Source organism: Antedon bifida, chromosome 4, assembly GCF_963402885.1.
Source record: "Antedon bifida chromosome 4, ecAntBifi1.1, whole genome shotgun sequence".
In the NCBI taxonomy this organism is placed as follows: domain Eukaryota; kingdom Metazoa; phylum Echinodermata; class Crinoidea; order Comatulida; family Antedonidae; genus Antedon; species Antedon bifida.
In genome coordinates this window covers 6,323,166-6,343,629 of record NC_136229.1, presented here as the reverse complement: position 1 = coordinate 6,343,629, position 20,464 = coordinate 6,323,166, and the positions used below count along the sequence as shown (strand labels likewise).

The 20,464-nt window shown below is 32.0% G+C and overlaps 1 protein-coding gene across 8 annotated transcripts in view; it reads left to right on the top strand.

The window, feature by feature from the left end:
- The first annotated feature begins 5 nt into the window (after nucleotides 1-5).
- LOC144841281 (uncharacterized) overlaps nucleotides 6-20,464 on the top strand; it is a 37,010-nt gene continuing 16,551 nt past the window's right edge. For 5 of the 8 annotated variants that reach the window (XM_078697551.1, XM_078697554.1, XM_078697552.1 and 2 more), the window contains exons 1-5: nucleotides 5,855-6,329; nucleotides 12,314-12,511; nucleotides 14,606-14,714; nucleotides 15,621-15,737; nucleotides 18,295-18,330. In XM_078697551.1, the coding sequence (XP_078553677.1) occupies nucleotides 6,301-6,329; nucleotides 12,314-12,511; nucleotides 14,606-14,714; nucleotides 15,621-15,737; nucleotides 18,295-18,330 (489 nt within the window). In that variant the 5' untranslated portion in view covers nucleotides 5,855-6,300. Of the gene's footprint in view, nucleotides 143-1,966; nucleotides 2,106-5,854; nucleotides 6,330-12,313; nucleotides 12,512-14,605; nucleotides 14,715-15,620; nucleotides 15,738-16,744; nucleotides 16,772-18,294; nucleotides 18,331-20,464 lie in introns of those variants that run through there. The other 3 variants (XM_078697548.1, XM_078697549.1, XM_078697550.1) reach the window with 3 other exon arrangements.

The following is a 20,464-nucleotide window of genomic DNA, read 5'->3' as shown; positions in this document are numbered from 1 at the left end:
ATAGAGTAAGTACACCTGATGAATGCTTAGAACAGAATGGGGACCGACATAATAAGCACCACATACCAAAAGAACTGAGTCAACATATATGAAAAGAGATCGATTCGTTGAATGCCACCGAACCCTTTTTTTGTGACGTGTAGTAAGTATTCTTTTCAAATAAAATTTCAATGATATATAAACACAATTAAATAATATGCGTTTTATATTATGCCTCAATAGTAGTCTATTATTATCCTAGCTACCTAGGCCTATAAAAGGATTTTTTTCTGAGCCGTTCCTCCCACCACCACACAGAGTCTGCATACAGTTAGTAAACACACAGCAGCAGAAGACCAACCTGGTGGAAGGTTCCAATTTTATGACCTTGCAGGCTAATATCAAACACAACAACTAGGTGAAATTAATTTAATATTACACAGAATTACAGAATGTTTTTGTTTATATTTTATCAATGTTATTTAACACCACAATGATGAACCATCACAACTGACTAGTTACAATAACAATCAAATTTATAATGAAATAAAATTGTAGATGAAGAATTCAAATTACGCCGTGGCTAAAGATACGGTACTGTATCCATAAAGGTACTACGGTAATTATAGAGGCCGCTTCCGTTTGCTAAAGGTATGGTAAAATTCCTAAAACTCGTACCTAAATATAAAACTCGTTCCTAAATATTAAAAAAATGTTCCAAAATATTAAAAACCTAACCCTCTCTTAAATTAAAAACTAAACAACAAAACGTCAAGTAGAGAATCGAACCTGCAACCCCTTAAGCCATAGCCTCATCACAAGCCCCACTAAGCCACACAACTGGCTTGCTGAAAACCATTGCCATTTACCAATTTAATTTTAGCCTTTTTTGTCCTCTTTGTACAGTCATACTGCTTTTAGTTTTAATCGGTTCATATAGAGTTCTGCGGTGCTGACGTCATGACGCATTTTTGGTTGCGCTAGCAACCATGCAGCACTATCTATCGTTGTGACGTTACACTGCAGAACTCTATATTACAGATTATTATTTTGTACCTTGGCAATTGTTTATCTGATGTCATTGATATTCTGTTGTTCCATGCTTTCATTCTAGAGCTCGCATTACCTTCTCACTATACAGAAAAAACATATACACACCCTTGTTATTGTTAGAGTAAATTCTTTATGTAACAATATATTTTCTCGTTGGTCTCAACAACTAAATTAATAGAGGTGAGCCACTACCGTTTAAATAACTGTGGACACACCTAGTGGATTATCAAAAGATAAAGTAGGGAGCAGGTGATTTCAGTGGTGAGGACTCTGTCTCTCACCACCACCTTCCTTGTGCAAAAAAACCCTTGGGTTAAGATGTTGTGTTTTTGGAGTAGATACAACAAGAGGGTCAGTTTCAGAGCGAAGACCCTTTCTTGTTTGGACATGAGTTGAGATTAAATCCTGCAGATAAAGGACACTGTTGGCCTAAAAAAACACCACCTCCCATTTTTTAACTTCAGATGTACAGTATGTATTAGCCATAGACATGAATCTCAAACATCATGACACGCCATCGACATTTTCATCATGTACAGTTATAACTATACTGTATTAAATAGGTGAACAGACGATCGGGGCCAAGGACGATTTTTTTAGGTGCCCGGTCGTTTTAGGCGTTGGGCCTGATAGTTTTAATCGTTGGGACCGATAGCCAAGTGTATCGTTTGTAAATCCGTTCCATAGTCTATAATTAAGTTCTCTTAATTATAAACAATGTTTAGTTGAGCCCGAACGTTCACAAAGTTGGGCCCGAACGTCTTTTAAAACGTCTATGGCCCCGATCGTCCGTCAATCATTAAATAACATCCAACATTGGATTAAAACTGTTCTGATAATCAAATGTGTATGTATAATGTAGACCTATTAGAAAGATACAAAATTAATGTTAAATACAAATAAATGTTAATAATCTTTTTTATTCTAATTATAGGACTGTGATTGAAATAAGTATTTGAACTTAATCATACACTTGAGATATGAATCAGTTGCTAAAACTAAAGGAATCAGTTTTTCACTTTTAATTTTCAAATTGAATTATAAATTATGGATATAATGGATACCAATGCAATGTGAGTACTTTCATTATCGGTTTTATTTAATTTAGAAATAATGACTAATAATGCAACTTCATTAGAGCCTGCTTCAACAGAAATTTATAATTCCCAGCAATGTTTTAACTGTATATATGAACTGTTTTATAAGTTGTTTTGAGACTGTGTAATTTGGTAGTAGTCACTCTCATACTGTAGGCCTACATTTAAAAGTAACACATCCAAATGCCAACTTTAAGTCAATGGCTACCAGATGTCTCTGTGAGACGGTTATTTGAACCAGTACCAGTACCAGTACTGTTGAATTAATTGTCTTTTCTTTTATCATTGGACTTGCTGTACTGTATTTTAGATTATATCTTTACATATTGTACTGTGGAATAGCTCAGACAAAGCCTGTGGTTATGGGTTATACAATAGAACAGGAACATTGTGTTGTCATTCAACAAAAATGTATTATACTGTACAATATTTTTACTAAAACCCTGAAGCAGACGAGGTTGATATGTTAAAAAAAATTATTTTAGACATATTCTGTTTCTTTTTCAAATGAATATTCAGGCCTTGTCTTTTGAAAATCATAAGTGTGCTACAAATTCACTCCTCAATACATTCAGGGGTGCTGTAGGTGTGCTGTTTGTATTTTCGTGTGTAGAAGTTTACCAAATTTAAGCGTGTTGTAAATCGCACTCCTCAAGGGCAGTTTAGGAGTGTGTTAGGTGAGTGATCGTACTCACTCGCCTTAAAAGACAAGGCCTGGATATTAATGAATGAAAATACAGATCTTGGTACTGTTCCTGGGTCCACTTACTGGAATGTATTACTTTATCATCATCTATAAAATAACATTTTCCCAACTTCCATGGCCATATACAGTAGCCACCAGTAGGGGGCCACAGTCTGATACATGACCCCTTCTCTTAAACACCCACCTGACACTCCTCCCCAATTGCTTTATCACACAACAACACATGGCTACATCACATCCCTGTCCCTACTGTACATGATACTGCAGTTTAATTAAGATATACTGTACAGTAGGCTGCACAAAATTGTTTCGCTGTCTACCTTTTCCGAAAATCATGGTGATCGGAATTCGTCTTTCACATAAAAGTACAGTATGCCTATTATTAGATATTTGAGGAGGATTTTGGAAGTAAACCCACAATAACAAATAATCCATATTTACAGTAATGCATTATGGAGTATTGTACTACTGTACAAAGTATACCTGTTTAAAGCATTTCAAGCAATTTAGATTTACAGTACTGTATTATCTGTATGATTCTTATCATTCTCTTACAAAAGATTTTAAAGTTCTCTATTGCAGTGTAGTTAATATAGAGCAAATTTTGACATTCTTGAAAAGAGTGTATTTCAAATAACCCATTTAACCTAAATTATATGGATAGAATACATAATTTATTTGTCCCCAAATTTTGACATTTGTGATATCCACTAATGCTCCAGTTGTCCCTTACTTCATTTTGCACTTCAGTAGTTCTCCAAGGGCCCTATTGTTCGACCGCCTTCAGAAACGACTAACTTGTGAAAACCTCACAAATAGCTGTTAAATCATGTGAAACGTTTCAAAGCATCTGATAAGCATCTTTCTACCGCAACCTTTCAATTGGAAAAATATTACCTTTTAAAGGAATATCTAAAACCTGATGAAATGGAACATTAGAAAAGGCTTGAAAAACAGTTTTTAACACTGAAATATTTTCTTAATATTGTTGTCTATTTCGTGCCTAGCTTACCTGGATAAACCAACAAATGCCATATTCTCCTCGAAGAGAGAGATATACTCGAAAAATTGCTTCATAGACACTGTATATTTGCAATGAATTTGTTATGTGATTTTGTTATTTGAGTGTTTTATGTCCTATTTTTATTTTTATCCCTGTACCCAAATATAAACAAGACTACAGTATGTACACATAATAAATCAAATTCAATGTACAATAAACATAAAAATACTGTACATAATTATGCTTTAAGAATACAATAGAGTAGTAGACTTAAAAATGTACAAGAATAGCGAAGTAAAACTGAGAAAAGGTTATCTCCGTTTTAATGGCCCTCATACAATATTTTCATTACTGTATCCGTAAACACTTTTTTTTTAATGGTTGACTAATTGAGACTTTTCATGGAAAACATCATATTTACAATGAAGGGAAGGAGGTTTAGGATGTAAAGTACGTACAGTGTCTCCTAATTAGATAAACGCAATTAACCTTTATACTTGATAGCAAGAACTGCTACAAGTGATATTAAGGAAAAATTAAATTACGGTTTTCTCTGGACCAGCCATTGAACCAATTCTTAATAAATGATTGATAGTATTATTTTTATTTGTCAAAATATTGTAACCAATCTATGGCAATAAAAGCTATAAATATGCCATCACACACACAACTACTTGTCACAATAGCAATAATGGTTACTTGCATCAAATGAGCCGGCCTAGTCTGGTAATAGTAATAAAAGTAAAAATACTACAGTTTACTACTACAAATTAAATGTTTTTAATTTAAATTTATTAATAATAATAATATCCTGGATTTATTTAGCGCCTAATGTTGTGAACCTCTAAGCGCTGAACATTATTACCCCCTGTTATTTTTTTTTGGATCAAACACTTATGGAAACATACTCCCATAATGCAGCTAGTAATCAGCGCAAAGTTGTGTCTTGATCTAACCGGGTACACATTTATACACCTGGGTGGAGAGAGGCATACGTAAGTAAAGTATCTTGCCTAAGGATACAAGCAATGCGGTGAGAGTTGGATTCGAACCGCCATCTCATGATCAGTAGTCGAACGTCCAACACACTGCGCCACACAGCCTTAATAAGATAGAAAATATTTTCATCATTAATTGGTGGTTAGTAGTACAGTCACTGTATGTCTTTAAAAAAATGTATACTGTTACCTGGTTGGTTTTCCATTTGCTGTGAAAGGTTGAAACATTTCAAACTATAACCAAGTTTAGTTTTTATGCTGTCGCATTGGTGTGACTTGGGCATTACTGTAATTACATTATTAATACATTACTGTATGTACAGTTAAAAGTACATAAGACCTTTTTTTGTTGTGATATATTTGTTGACAAAAAAATATTTTTAGATTATACAGTAAATCATTATAGTGTTGACATTGGACTTGTGGAGTAAACATGGAATGTAGGTAAAAAGAAACCTCAAATATGCATGATTACCTTTTCTGTGTGATCATATACCACAATACAAACCTATTCATGAAAGAAAAAAGGGCTTTTGAAAACTAAAGAAAGAGCTTGTATGAGGTAATAAAAGAAGGTCAGTATTGAATATTTGTTCAAAGCTACCTGATAGTTAATTCCTTAAGTACACCCCTCATTACAGAGGACATTCTGTCCTAACAGAGTTCCTATCCATTGACTTCAGTGTGTATTCTTATACATTGTTGTAATCTGTCAAGTTTAAACTTGTTTTTAAATTTGGATTTACCATTTTTAATCTCTTCGGATTGTTCCTTGGTATTGTATTACCTACCTGGATGTTTACCAATCACACCTGTTGGGTTATGTTATATTTACAGCTTTTATACATCGCTGTGTATTATAGGTGGTGTCAACGCTTGAAAGGTGTTTGTCTATTTGCCATATTTAACTGGAAAAGTGAATATATAGCGGGCACAGTTTCTTAAGCTGTAACAGAACCATATTCTGATAATAATATTTACTGTATCTATATGTGTTTCTGAGAGTTAAAGCAGCATGATAGAAAACTACAGAATACAGGAACTTGTGTACTTTTCAACTGAGTAAAGAAGTGATATTGTGCTGTGTGGACAATGCTTTATTGATATCAACTGTGTAGGCTTGTGCCTGGAACGGTTCACCATATTTTAAGATTAATCCTGCTAACAATCTGTTGAGATTTTTACTTTCTGTATTTTTTTGAATGACTTGACCTATTATTATTGTAGATAGTTTTCTACAGTAGAAATATGTACTGTATAACATTATACCCAATTTGATATCCATCCTGGAAATCTTCACTTAAATTAACCTATCAGCTACAAGGAAGGAATCTACGTGAATTATCTGTGAATAATCACCATTTGTCTGTAAAACTTTTCAAGATAATTGCTTGTGTGATTTATGCGTCGTTTAAGTAACCTTTAAGTCATATTATTTCTGCCGCTTGTTACTGTTGAATAAAAATGCCTGGCAAAGGACTCAAATCTAGACCGTAAGTATAATTTGTTAAAATAGGATACAATTAGGGGAATAATGTACAATTAAATTGCGATTGAAACCATTAAAGTAAATATAGTGTCTGGTGTTATGTGAGCTAACTGTAAACATTACAGGTAGTGTCCAGACTTTCCTGAGTAGGTACTGTATTGTATACTATACTATAGGCCGTTCCATGTTTTTAGCTATATGTTTTTTAATACTATTTCAATACTGCAGTCCTTGTTTTAGTAGCCAGTGTGACCTTAATTGGTTACAAATTATACTGTTCCTAAATATAGTATTTTTTTATTAATAATATCCTAAAATTTATAGTACAGTAAATTGAATTTATTATCAGTATTAAAATCTCAAATGGACCAATCATTTGAAATTTCAGGTAAAATCCTATATAATTTTCTACAATAAGCCACTGTACATACTGTATTACACATCATTATAATCGTCATCTGTAGAGTTCCCTATTATATTAGAATTTTTTTTATTTTCAAAGGACCTGACTCAGTCATTGATTGCATCCTGTCCGTAGGGACTACGTGTACAGTACCTGCGTGGCTAATTTCATTTTCTTTATATTTGGATATAACAACAACATGAATTTTATACAGTAAACATGTGTTCACATTGGTTGAGATAAGCATATCCTGAAAATAGAGCTGTTTATCTTTTCCAACAAGATTCTCTAGTCACTGACTTGAAATTGTAATATTGTGGTATTTTGATAGATTTTGTTTATCTTATTATAGCATTATAGCATGGACCTAGTGTACATACGTCTCAGATACATACTGTAGATACTAATTGAATACGATTGTCCATGAAGACATGTGCCCTCTCGAAATTTTGAAAAAAAAACATTGTTTTGATGAACTATAAAGAGCAACTTAAACATCGGCGATATAAAGAATATGGATATTTTACTCTCAGTTAGGGGTGCGTCTTATACACAGGTGCGATTTATATACAGGTGCAACTTATACACCGAAATATACTGTTCTCTTTTCCATTGTATTGCTCTTTAAAATTCAGAGACAACACTCCAGTCCAGGACATGATTTTGCAGCAATTAAACTAATGAAAAGTGAAATATTTAAGGGAAATATCTCACTTAAGTTTGAACTTACTAACCTCACATTTTTTTTATCACATGTTATTTTTTTTAATGCCATACATTATAGGTCAGTATTAAGTTCAAATTGGTACAAATCACATCTCCTGTAAATTTCATTTCCTATCTAATCATTTCCTTTGATGTTTTATTACTAATACTAATTGAAAATGAGTGTTCATAGACAAGTTAATGAAGGACTTAGACAATGCTATAATCAGAACATTTTGAAAAGCCGGTGTCCCCCACTTGCTTTGTAGGTCAAATTTCAAGATGATGGGATGAGATATACAGTAAGAAATGAATGTTTTTCTTTCAATATAACTTTTTACAATCCTGGTGATCACAAAGAAAAATTGTTTTTTCCATGAGTACGATATGTAAGCTTGGATAAGAAAATTATTTTGAAGGGATAGAGGCAGAAGGAATAGAGAAGGAAGGTTTTTTACATTATGATTATAGAATTTGATTAAAAAAGTCTTTTAAGAAATTCTAAACAGTACCTAATACGCTGGCCAACTTGGTGAAACATATTTTCATAAGACATCATTTTCTAAACTTCTATGACTTCCCACACAAACAATTTCAGAATTGATGTAAAGCTCTATCTACATTTTCAAATTAGTTTGTCAAAAAAAGTTTGATTTGCCCAAATATGATAGTGATATGCCCAAGAGTATAGTTAGTGATATGACATCATCATGTCCATATATTGGCACACCACATTTGTTTTTGTGAAAGTGTAGACAGAGCTTTGGAACTATCAAGTTCCTTGAAAATTAGGCCTATGTATGATGGCGTACAGTAATTATATATTCGGTTTATTTCATGCCCATCTTACCTTAATAAACAGTATGTAAATTACCATTCAATTATAGTTGAATAGTTGTGTGTACATATATTCAACATTGTTTACAATATAGATAATGTTAATATTTTTATTATATTATTGCTGGTTGGTGAGATTCAATATATGAGGGACAGTTAAGGTCATTATCATTGGTATGGTTGTCAAACTGTAACGGCAATAGTACAGTACATAATAGGCCTGCGTAATTTGTAATAAATTTTGTTTTGACATGGTAACGAAAGTACTGTAGATCTATCCATTTTCTTATATCAGTATCATAATCAAAATCTGTAATATGTTTAGGTTTAGGGATGCTATAATAATAATATCCTGGATTTATATAGAGCTTAATGTTGTGAAACCTCTAAGCGCTGAACATTATTACCCCAGTCATTTTTTTTTTATCAAACACGTATGGAAACATACTCCCATAATGCAGCTAGTAATCAGCGCAAAGTTGTGTCTTGATCTAACCGGGTACCCATTTATACACCTGGGTGGAGAGAGTAAATGTAAATAAAGTATCTTGCATAGGGATACAAGCAATGCGGCGAGAGTTGTATTCGAATCTCGAGCTCACGATCAGTAGTCGAACGTTAAACACACTGCGCCACACACAGTATGTGTATACAGCAAGACCTGTTTATTTTATATGGGTACTGTATTGTTATTTTAGTTATAAAATACTAATATTGCCATTTTCAGGATGTTATATTCTTCAGGACAATACATCTCATTTTACTATCTACAGTATTCTAGGCCTATGTTTAATTTCATATTTGAGATGTCTTTGTATTGAATTTGCAATCAATGTTTGATTACATTTCATATAGTACTGTGTTATATGCATACTATATACTGTAGGCTGTGGAATTTACTTTATGAGTCACTATTTAATATTTGGAGTTCAATACATCTTATTGATTTCTTTATTTTAGATTTTTGAAAGGTCTTTATTACTGGAAATGTTTACTGTCATTTTTTATTTTATTTTTTGTTTTGTTTTTTTATTTTATTCAATCGAAACCAACAGGTTTGATACAAACAAAGCCAGGACTGTTTAAAGCATCTTGATTGGTCATAACATTGATCAAGGGATTCTCTCGTCCAGTGCCCACCTTGACCAGAGGAAAGGCATGGGCCAATACATTCATAGGCATTTTTATTTTTTCAATCAGAGATAGACAAATAGTGTAGTAAGAATGTCAGATTAGTAATAGTAATTACTAATTAATAAACAAAAAATATAGGCCTACAGTACAGTACCTATAAAAAATCGTTTAATAATTTAATAACAGTTGAAATGATAAAAAAAAATCCCAACAAATGTACAATTTTAAAAAGAGTGGAAAATATCCAGCTGAATAAATAAATAAATACACAAACAAATTCATTAAAATACAATAGAACAAGAGTTTGCCTGTTCCTATAGAGAATAGTTTTATTCTTATTATCTCAGTACAGTATTAGAATTGCAGAATTATAAATGCAACCATAGAGGTATTATAGTGAATACCTATATGATGCAACCAACTGACGTTTCCTATTTCTATACATTGTACTGTAGTACTGTACACCTAGCGTGAATGCATAATCAATTGGATTCCCAACAAGTGCCATTTCCTATTGTTCATTCAGCATAATACAACAACAAAAAGCCATTCAATGGTCATTAAAGCTATTTATATTCTTGGTTTATAACTATATTTATTGTGACTGGTGGTCGTGTTAAATCTGGTGCTGATATTCTCACTGTTAACACCTGTGCCTAATGTGCTCATTTTCGACTTATACTTTGGGCCATTTTATTCGGAAAAAAATCTTTTAATTAACCAAAATGAACCATATTATGACAACACAGTTATTAGCTCTCTAACATTTTCTTTCTTACTTTGAACACATCACTTTTGAGAAAAATTTGAGCCATTACTGTACCTCTCTACTGTAACATTTTCAGGCCATTAAAATTGATTTATCATACCGTTGAATAAGCTTTTTTTAACATTATCCACTTATAAAGTAAAAAACGGTTCCCACTGTGTTGGGGCATTGACCCATGGTTTCTTCTTGGCCTGACTTTTTTAATAACTACAGTAGACCCTGTCCATTAGGACACCGCTATTAATAATAATAATAAATAATTTAATAATAATAATACAAATTTGTAATGCGCCAATTCCGCTCAGTAAGTTATCAAAGGATGAGAGAGCTCAATTTGAAAGAAAAAGATGAGTTTTCAAGGCAGATTTAAAGGCGATAGTAGACGAACATGATCTAATAGAGGCGGGTAGGTCATTCCATAAGCGAGAAGCAGCAGAAGTAAAGGTGCTTAGGCCATACGTTTTAGTGTTAAAAGTCGGAATGGAAAGGAGATTTTTTTATGACGAGCGAAGGTGACGGGAAGGTATGTGAAGAGGAAGAAGGTCAGAGAGAGGGGGGCACAAACATGTTTTAATACTACAACCTATCCCTATTTAGTAAACCCCTATTAGGGGATGCTTTCTTGGGTCTTGAAGGTGTCCCCTAAATTTTACTGCATAAAAAATCAGTTTTCAATGTGCCTGCTTTCACATCATAACATTATTGATTGGTGATACCATAGTGATGTAAGAGTGAATTTATAAGAATCTGTATGGTAATTTCAAATGTCTACCAAGAGAAATTATTCAGCAATTTGTCAAATCAGTATAAATATGAAATCAATAAAATCTATATTTCTAATAAATCACAGTGGTTGTAGAGCATACACATCAATCTGTATTGTAATTAAAACAACATTAATTTATATTGAAAACATGTCACTTTCAATTCTTAGAGAACATCACTTTTGAGAAAACGTCAATTTTGAGACAATGTTACTTTTGTGGAATTTCCTGACCAACTTTACCCAATTAATTGTTTCAAATACAGTAGTACATAATGTACAAAGATTTATATTATTCATTGGTGAATTAAAACCTTAAGGGCCATGCTATTGTGCATATACATCCCCACTACAATATCTCTTATATTATTTTGTAAACCAGATTTGAGAACAACTCATAAAGGACAATGGAAAAAAAACTTGTTCAAAAGCAAGTCTATGCCACAGTAGTTCAAAGCTTCTTGTTGCCATATCAACATTTCTAGATTTAATAACAGTATATTAAAATTCATTTTTTGACACAAGTTTTCAAGAGGTTATGACAGCAACAAGTGCCATAACAATAACAGTTGATATACTACAGTTCATCAACTAGAATGGTAAAAAAGATATTCTTGTTTAGATTACAGCCACATTAGTTGAATGATCCTGAGAACTTTAAAATACAAAAAGACAAACAATGGTATTTATTAATTAATGAATACAATGTCATTGTCATTCCAAATAATTACTACAGGATATGTAAACTATATTACTAATTATCTAATTCATTACAACATGAACTCATTAGCTGTGAAACCACACTACTGTTTTCATAAACTACTTTATTATAGTACACTTCGGTATGAATAAAAAAAAAGATACATAGTTAACATATTATGGTAATAATATCCTTTAAGCTCTGTCTACAGAAAAAAAAGTGTGATGTTTTCAAATATGGTAGTGATATGATTTATTTTTATTTCTTTATTCTGACATAAAATCATAGGATAAAAACTCAATAAAGTACAGAAACGGCAAACTTATTTCCATTGATATCATATACCACATGTATTTTGTTGTCAAAGTTTGATAGTGTAGACAGAGCTGTACAATATTGTCATAATAGGGGGAAGATGTTGGTCTGGTTTTTTCAAATTAGAGTTTTCATATTTTCACTTTATATATCATTTTTTTCTCTAATGTATTATGTTTACATTTTAAACAATTTTAATCATGGATGACACCTTTTTTTAAAATTTTATTTATTCAATTTTCTGCCATATATAATACAAAGAAGACAAAACAAATATAAATGGCAAGGAAAGACCAAACAGATCTCACCATAGCCCTGGAAAAAATAGGTCCTTGATTGTTCTTTAATATTTCATCTTTCAGGTCTAAGCGCTCTAAAGCGCCTCCGCCGCCGCAAATATTAAAGAAGTCGGAACAACATAGCATGGATACGAGCAATGGTCATGCCTCTACTCGTAACGGCAACTCCTCAACAAACGGTACAAAACCAAAACTAAATACTAGGAGTTTACGAGTCCATATGCCTAATGGGAAGATAGTTCAAGCAACCGTGGATGCCAAGTAAGTAATTTAAGGCTTATTAATTTGTTTGCATACCTTCCAACCCCTTGCTCGCAAAGTGTCAATCACAGACCTATCGATTTTTTACTCGCAAATGTTGGCAGGTTATACATATACATAGTGTTAGTGATTACAGCAGTATTCTCCCAATGTAAAAATCAAGTCCTGTAAATTAAGCTATAAAAATATTGAATTATTTATGTAAATACCAAAATGTCTAATAATATTGTACTTTGTCTATCCAATTGACAAAACCGATTGCTCTTGGTCTTTGGTTTTAATGGCTAGGCCTAAACCTACTCACTTCTAGGTAAGTGTTTATGTATGATTTTCGTACACCATTTTTAATTCCGGTTGGAGCCAATTTAGGCTGGCAAAACCTGTTTTGGGAGAACACTGTTACAGGGATGTGTACTTATTTTGTATAACTGAAAGCATCGGTCAGATCATGGCATAGACTCTCATTCAGTAATGTCTTAATGGAGTATTGGATGGAAAATAAAGTTGTTAAAGTATCAACTATTAATAATAACCAATCAATATTTTATATACAGTATTTAAAATCAACATTTATATCGACAGATTAAAATATAATTAGAAAAACTGTATTAAATATATTATAGTATTTCATATATATTAATTGTACAATTTTCTATGCTCAGGCCTTCTGAAATACTGTAAACTGTTCAATAAATAAATTTATAAATTTCTTCTATGAAATTAAAAAATAATATTACTCTTTCCATTAAAAATGTATTTTTAATGATATAATATACTGTAATTATTAATGAATAAATAAAAGCTTCAAATGCTCAAAATGATATGTGTTAAAAATAGAAACATCTGCTACAGTATCTCTACAGATGGACATCATTTCAATATCTGTTGCATTCGTAACAGTGAAAATAATCTTAGAATAGATGAAAACACATGTTTTAAAGTTAGCATGATTGTCTCCTGAGATACAGAGCCCTGTTAATCAGTGACTTTACTAATTACTTTAAAGCATAAAAACTATGTTTCACTTTACTGCAGTTGAAGCAGTAGTAGTTGTTGAAGTACTTCCTTTTGTTGCTGGCATTGTTCTCATAATTTGAAGAGTAAAAAGACAACAGTACTGATAATTAAATTAAGAATTAATGATTTAATTAAGTGTTCTTGTTGATAAGTTTTTTGTACTGTATATCGTTATTGACATTTATGGTATCGATCAAGTTGAAATGATTATCTTAATCACTTTTACTATCGTAGGCCTACATGTTTATTACGCAAAATAACAAAAAGTTCCACATACACACAAAGACTTATCATGAATTAATTTAGGTAAATGAAATAAGTGTTCTTCTTGATAAGTTTTTTGTACTGTCTATATCTTTATTAACCTTTATGATACATCAAGTTCAATTGATTTTCTTAATCACTTTTACTATTGTACATTTTCATTACACACTACAAAAAATTCTTTCACAAGTTTTTGTTAATGTGCTTCAGTGAAGTACTACTATACTCTGAATAAAAGCGAATCACGTTTACTATATTTTCTGATTTGGTGCTTGTGTGACTAGTATATGCAGTTTGAACAGGTGGCGACTGAAGTCCTAGTCTAAACTAGGAGTGGCACACTTACAGTTTACAAACAAAAGTTTGATGAAGCTCTGTCTATCAAACTTTATGTGACAACAAATGTGTGCCCATTTGTGAACTTGATGATATCATATCACTACCATATTTGGGCACATCACACTTTTTTTTTTCAAACTAGTAGTGTGGACAGAGCTTTACATAGGAAAGCAAACTTGACACTTTTTAACACTCTGTCAGACATGTATGTCGGTATCATGTAAAGGAGAGCACAATAGAAAGCAATTTAACTAGAAACTATTTGTTTTGTTGGTCTTTTTGTCATCTACAGTACCTTGACAAATAATACTGTGAGTTCCTGTTATTGACCATAAGAAACCTACAGTAGATCAAGATTGAAAGTCTTGTTTGGTTTACCACACATACAGTACTGTAGGGTTCTGACAGTACGCCAAAAGAATAATACAGTACTGTACAAGAATAATACAAATTTTACTTTGTTTTGCCTTTCAGTCTGTCTTCCAGCGACCTTCTTGTGATGATGGCAGGGAAGAACAAGTTGAATCCAGTTTCTCATATGATGCAGGTGCCATCCAGTAATCCTCCAGGAGATTTAGTGATAGTGAGTATTGTACATTCCTTCATGTAGGAAATGGTTATACAGTGATTCTTCAGTGTATTACTTATGAAATGCACATTTTTATAGGGGTATTTCGTAAAGATCAAATTGTTTTGTAGATTAGAGTAACAATCTATTCAATACATAAGTGTCCCATTGGGTCCTGTGACACAAAAAAATAGTAATAGACCAGAGTGCGAGTCTGGCACGAACCCACACCAATGAATAGACTGTGAATTGCGGCAGCGCTCTTCAGTGCCGTAGCTATAAGAATTAAAGTGGTGCGGTTGTTGCAACAAGAGGGGAACAGTCCCCTGTACAGGCCATGGAGCTATCAAAGGCCTTTGCCAAAATGTAGTTGAAACCGTACCAACCATACTGGTGGCTACGGCCCTGTTCTTATAGTAGCCATTGATTCATTTGTTCAAGGCTGGGAATTTTAATGCCATGCTTGAATATTTAACTTCTTGATGTCTGACATCCACACAACAAGAGGCCGCATTGTATTTTTATTCTAAATATCATTTGATATATTCTTAAAGACACAAGTTCAAAGTTGTTATGTCAGTTTTTGTTACTCTATCTGCTATTTGCATTTTGAAATTGGGTAACTTAGGGTGATTGTTTTGTGATGCATACTGCATGACTCTTTGGCTTAAAACTTTTTAAATTAATTTATGTAAATGACCACTTTTTGTTACTGATTCTACAGTAAGACTTAGGAGTATACTTTCTGACAATCTGGTAATTTAAACAATCTAAAAATAAAGTCATATATATGGTATATGTACATTACCGCATTTACCGGATACATTTCAGATAAAGTAACACAAGAGACAGAACACATATTGACAATTTAATTCCTCATTTATTTCTCATAATCAAACTGTTAATGCTTTTTTTTTCCAGTTGAAACCTAGTCAATGTGTAGGTGATATAAACGGAGATATCGTGTTTCTTGTTGCCAAAGCTCAAAAGGAACAGTTTTCAATAAAACGTGATGAGAAAAAATCTGCTGTATTTGAGGTAAATGTTTCTTTATTGCATATATTTATATAATAATTGACCTATTATTATTTGATAACAGATGTCTGCGTAGACCTGCTCTCATGTTTAATAAAGTGAAAAGTGTAGACAGACAGCAGGCAGGCAGACATAGCTCTATTAATTCTTTCAAAGGAAATTGCTGATTATAAATTCATTAAGGCCATGTTCACACACGCAAGCTAATGGTTACCATCGTCTATTAGAAGAGCCCAAAGTAATATACTACATTCACAGTTTCAATATTTCACCAAATATAAAACAATCCCAAAGGTCATGCATCCTGAATTCTAAAGCTCTGTCTACACTATAACACTTTATGTGACAAAAAAGTTTGTGCCCAAATATATGGTAGTGATATGCTTAAATATGGTAGTGATATGACATCATCATGTCTATATATGGGCACATCACACTTTTTTGTCACATAAAGTTTGATAGTGTAGACAGGGATTTACACGAAAACAAAACAAAATTGTTTCTACTGGAGCCTCTGAAACCCTGAAACGTCATCAATGGAAGAAATACTAGTTGATTGGCTATTTAAAGGTCAAATCGGAAACCCTTCTCAATCTTGGTAAACCATTCAGTTTTGGTGTTCGCACACAGCTCCCAATTTGGATTACAGTCCGCCAGTGTGAACCAGGCCTTAGATATTAGTGGAATGCCTGTATACCATTTTATGTTAAATAATGGGATGAATAATTTGTTTCCATTTAGAATCAAGGAACTGGGTTGTGTGATCATGGAGGGAATAGATATTTCCTTCATAGTGTGATATGGTAAACATTTAATCACATTGAGGAATCAGTTATAAAATAAATTATAGTTGGAATTTTGAGAATCTATTATGATAGTACGCCTTATTTCCCAACCTGATGATATGTAAAATGCAGAAAGAAAAAGTTGTTCCCCACCTGAGAAAATGATTATTTACTAAGTGTGTTATTCAGCTAAATAAAATAATCTATTTTGTATTTATTCGACAGTCAAAATCCAAATCTAAATTTAAAAAGGTTGGTTCTGGTAACGATTTAGCTTTGTAGCATTTTGTACTGGAACTAATAGAGACCTTGCAACTGCAATACGTAACTTAAGCTCTGTCTACACTATCAAACTAGTTTGACAACAAAAGCGTGATGTGCCCAAATATGGTAGTGATATGCCCAAATATGGTAGTGATATGACATCATCATGTCCATATATGGAACATCACTTTTTTGTCACACAAACTTTGATAGTGTAGACAGAGCTTTAGATTATGAAACCACTAGAGCGTAACGAACATCTAAACATACTCACAACATTTACTGAATAACTTGCGTTGTGTGAAACCTTCGGAAAGTTTTGTGAGCATGCTCAGATGCTGGTCAAGCTCTATTGATTTCATTGTCCATGTGCTAGGTATTGCAATCAGTATGTCTTATTAAGATTAATTTTAACTTTATATAGCATGAATTAACTGGATGATTCAAACTAACATAGATAAATAATGCTATTTTTATAATAGTAGTTTTAATAGTTTCTTAACGTTCCAGCCATTGTAGATTCATGGACGTAGGTCTATGGTAGATTCATGCTACAGTAAATATAGAGAGAGAGGCGATATTATTTGATCTTGGTCGTGCCAAGTGAGAGACCTGTTGTTGTTTCCATGAGTACATGAGGCTGTTTATATCGATTTTTTTTTTTACAATTTTTTTTAAATTCTTTTTTTTCCAGCAATTTATATTCATTATTACTACTGTATAAACATGAGATATTTATCAAAATAGGCTCGCAACAAAACGCTTGTATGATGACAGCCAATCAGATGGCTATCATTGAGTTTGCAGTATCTTATCTCGGATAGTTTACCCTCTAACCTTTAGATTATAATCTATGTTTAGTCCTCAACTGAGCTTCTTGACTAATTATACAATATCTTTATCTATATTCTAATTTTCAATTTCTATTAAAAAATATATTCATAAATTTGAATTAAATCAATTATAAGTATATCAGCTTTTTATCGAATACAATTGACGTTATTCTACTCTTCTGAATAAAATTTGACATTTATGTTGATGCTTATATCGGCATTATTTTCTGTAGGCTAATTACTGTTGCTAAGGAAAGTGTTGACTGCATTGTTTAGCATATATAAATTTATAAATTCAAGAAAATACCCGTCTTCTCAATAAGTGAATTACAATGAACGTCATAAATTGTTTTATTAGCTAGCCAAAAAAAAAAGAAGAAAATGTGCGTCAAACCACACATATTTTAGAGTGTGTGTGTGTACTATTAAAGTATAATAATTATTGTGAATTGCTTTTATCTCCATTACATGTAAATCATAGATATATCATTTATTAGATAAAGGCATAACATATTTTTACCAAATGTTTTCTAAATAGAAAATATATAATATAAATAGACTATGATATAATATGATTTTGTCTTTTTTTTATTTAAAATTTTTTAAAAAATCTTTGCTACAATCTTCTATTAAAATATTTTCTATTAAAATGCGGGTGAAAAATATTTATTTTCGCAGAATCGGAAAATTCTACAAAAAGGGATGCAGCCAGAGGTGTGTTAACTATAGCATATACTGGTTAAATAAATTAGGGTTTATTAATCCATGGTAAAATATAATCATCCTGGAATGTACAGTACTTTTATGTCAACATTGTTACTGTAGATTTTTATTATGGTTTTCGTGAAAAAAATTGTATATATATATTGGATATTATTTCTTTATTTTTGGGGGTTAAAGTGAACTGGTTTACAATTAATTGTATTGGACTCATTTTGAGAAAATTTGGAGACCGAATAAAACGCATGCCTATGCAACAAACATTGATAAAAATTGGTGTTAACCTTGGTTCCTTTGACAATATGAATTATGTTTAATTTTCAAAAGTTTAATTGTAATACTAATATCTTCATATTGTCCATACTATAGATAGAAATGGAACTTATTGAAAACTGGTCATAAGAAATATAGTAATTTATCTTGTCAAATTTGAATGATCAAAATAATACTGTATGTCACACCGGAAAGACATGGACATTTGATTCATTATAAATATGGAGAATATTTTTTATATATATGAATTACGTGAAAATGCTTGGTTTAATTTTTGCATGTAAGGGAATAAAGATTGCTTTAATGAATGCACTTTCATTATCTGCACAATTTGCATATAGGATTGATATTATCCCAAAGGTCATTGCATCTGTACACTTTTGTTTGTCTTGATAACACTAATATTTGTTGAAAGCATTGTCAACCATGATATTAAATCATATGATTTAAAATTGAAAGCATGATATGCTTATCTAGTAGTAAAATTCATAGAAAAGAAAAAAAGTGAATTGCAGAATATTCAGTTTACAAATTTAATCTATAGCTGTTTCTTTTTTAATTTGTTAAGCAGCCCCAACTTAAGTTGCCTAATTCGCAGTGGACTTTCTATCGGTAAAACCAACCAAGCAAAGGGTAATTTTGACTAGGGAGGTTCCTCGTCTTCACCAGGCAGTGGTGACGATTACTTTATGTTTTGACTAGAAGAAAAGCCTAGTGCGATCACTTAACTTATATACGAGTATAGTTTGTTTTACCAATTGAAATTGTATCCGGAAGAATTATTAGGTAGTTTTACTAATAACTAAAATTTAATGAGAATAGCGTATGCTCATATTTTGTCTTCATACACAGCACCCTCAATTAATGATCTCGATTTCTTGATTATTTGGCCTGTGGCTCTTATTGGTCATGTCTGAGACAAGCCAAATGGAAATGACCGAAAAAATGTTTTTTGGCAAAAAAAAAAAAAAAATTCATTGTGATAGAGACTTTAATGTCAATTGTAATTTAATCCATACACATCTAGACATCACCCATGATTGCTACTGTTCTACTGATTTCAATTCAGTAGGTAATTACCAGTCATTAGTATGATATTATTATTTAATAGGGAGTGTCATCCTTGCATAGCCTAGTGGACTTTAATATAATATAAATATTTGATGTGTAAACAGCAGTAGGCACAATGTTATTCTATAGATTTTCACACAAGATTGACAAATTTGACAGGGTATACTGATAGAATACTTAATTGATTTTTAATGGTTAAAGATGAGGAGATCTTTCAGATTGAGAAAAACCACCTCAACCTGGAACTCTGCTCATTATGCCACCACTCGGATATTTCAGCATATAAATTGTTTTAAGAAGGAAATTTATAAATATTAGTATTAAATCTCAACAGTGTTAGTTGCCATTTTCAAATTGTAGTGATAGTTTCTGTTACTAAAACCCATTTTCGAATTTACCATGTTTGCAGAAAATATCACAACACTGAAATCTTCAGGAGTGAAAATGGCTAATATAAGCAACATTTTGCACTATAACTCCTTATGATCTCACATAGTGTAAATAGAAGTCACTATTTGGTAGATCTTTGAGGGATGATTTTGAAAGATTTTGAAAGTGGTTTACAGAACTATAAATCTTTACTATAATTATTCTTTTGACAAATAATTTGCATATGATATTCGATTAGGAAAAGATTGACATTGGCATTAACATTGGTCTTATAATAGGTGCATTGTTAATACTGCTATTGTTTATTATAATAGGTCTATTGTCATTATATACTTGGGAGGTGTACTATGCTAATTAAGGAGTAGAGCGGTATAGCTTGGTGGTTAACAATGCT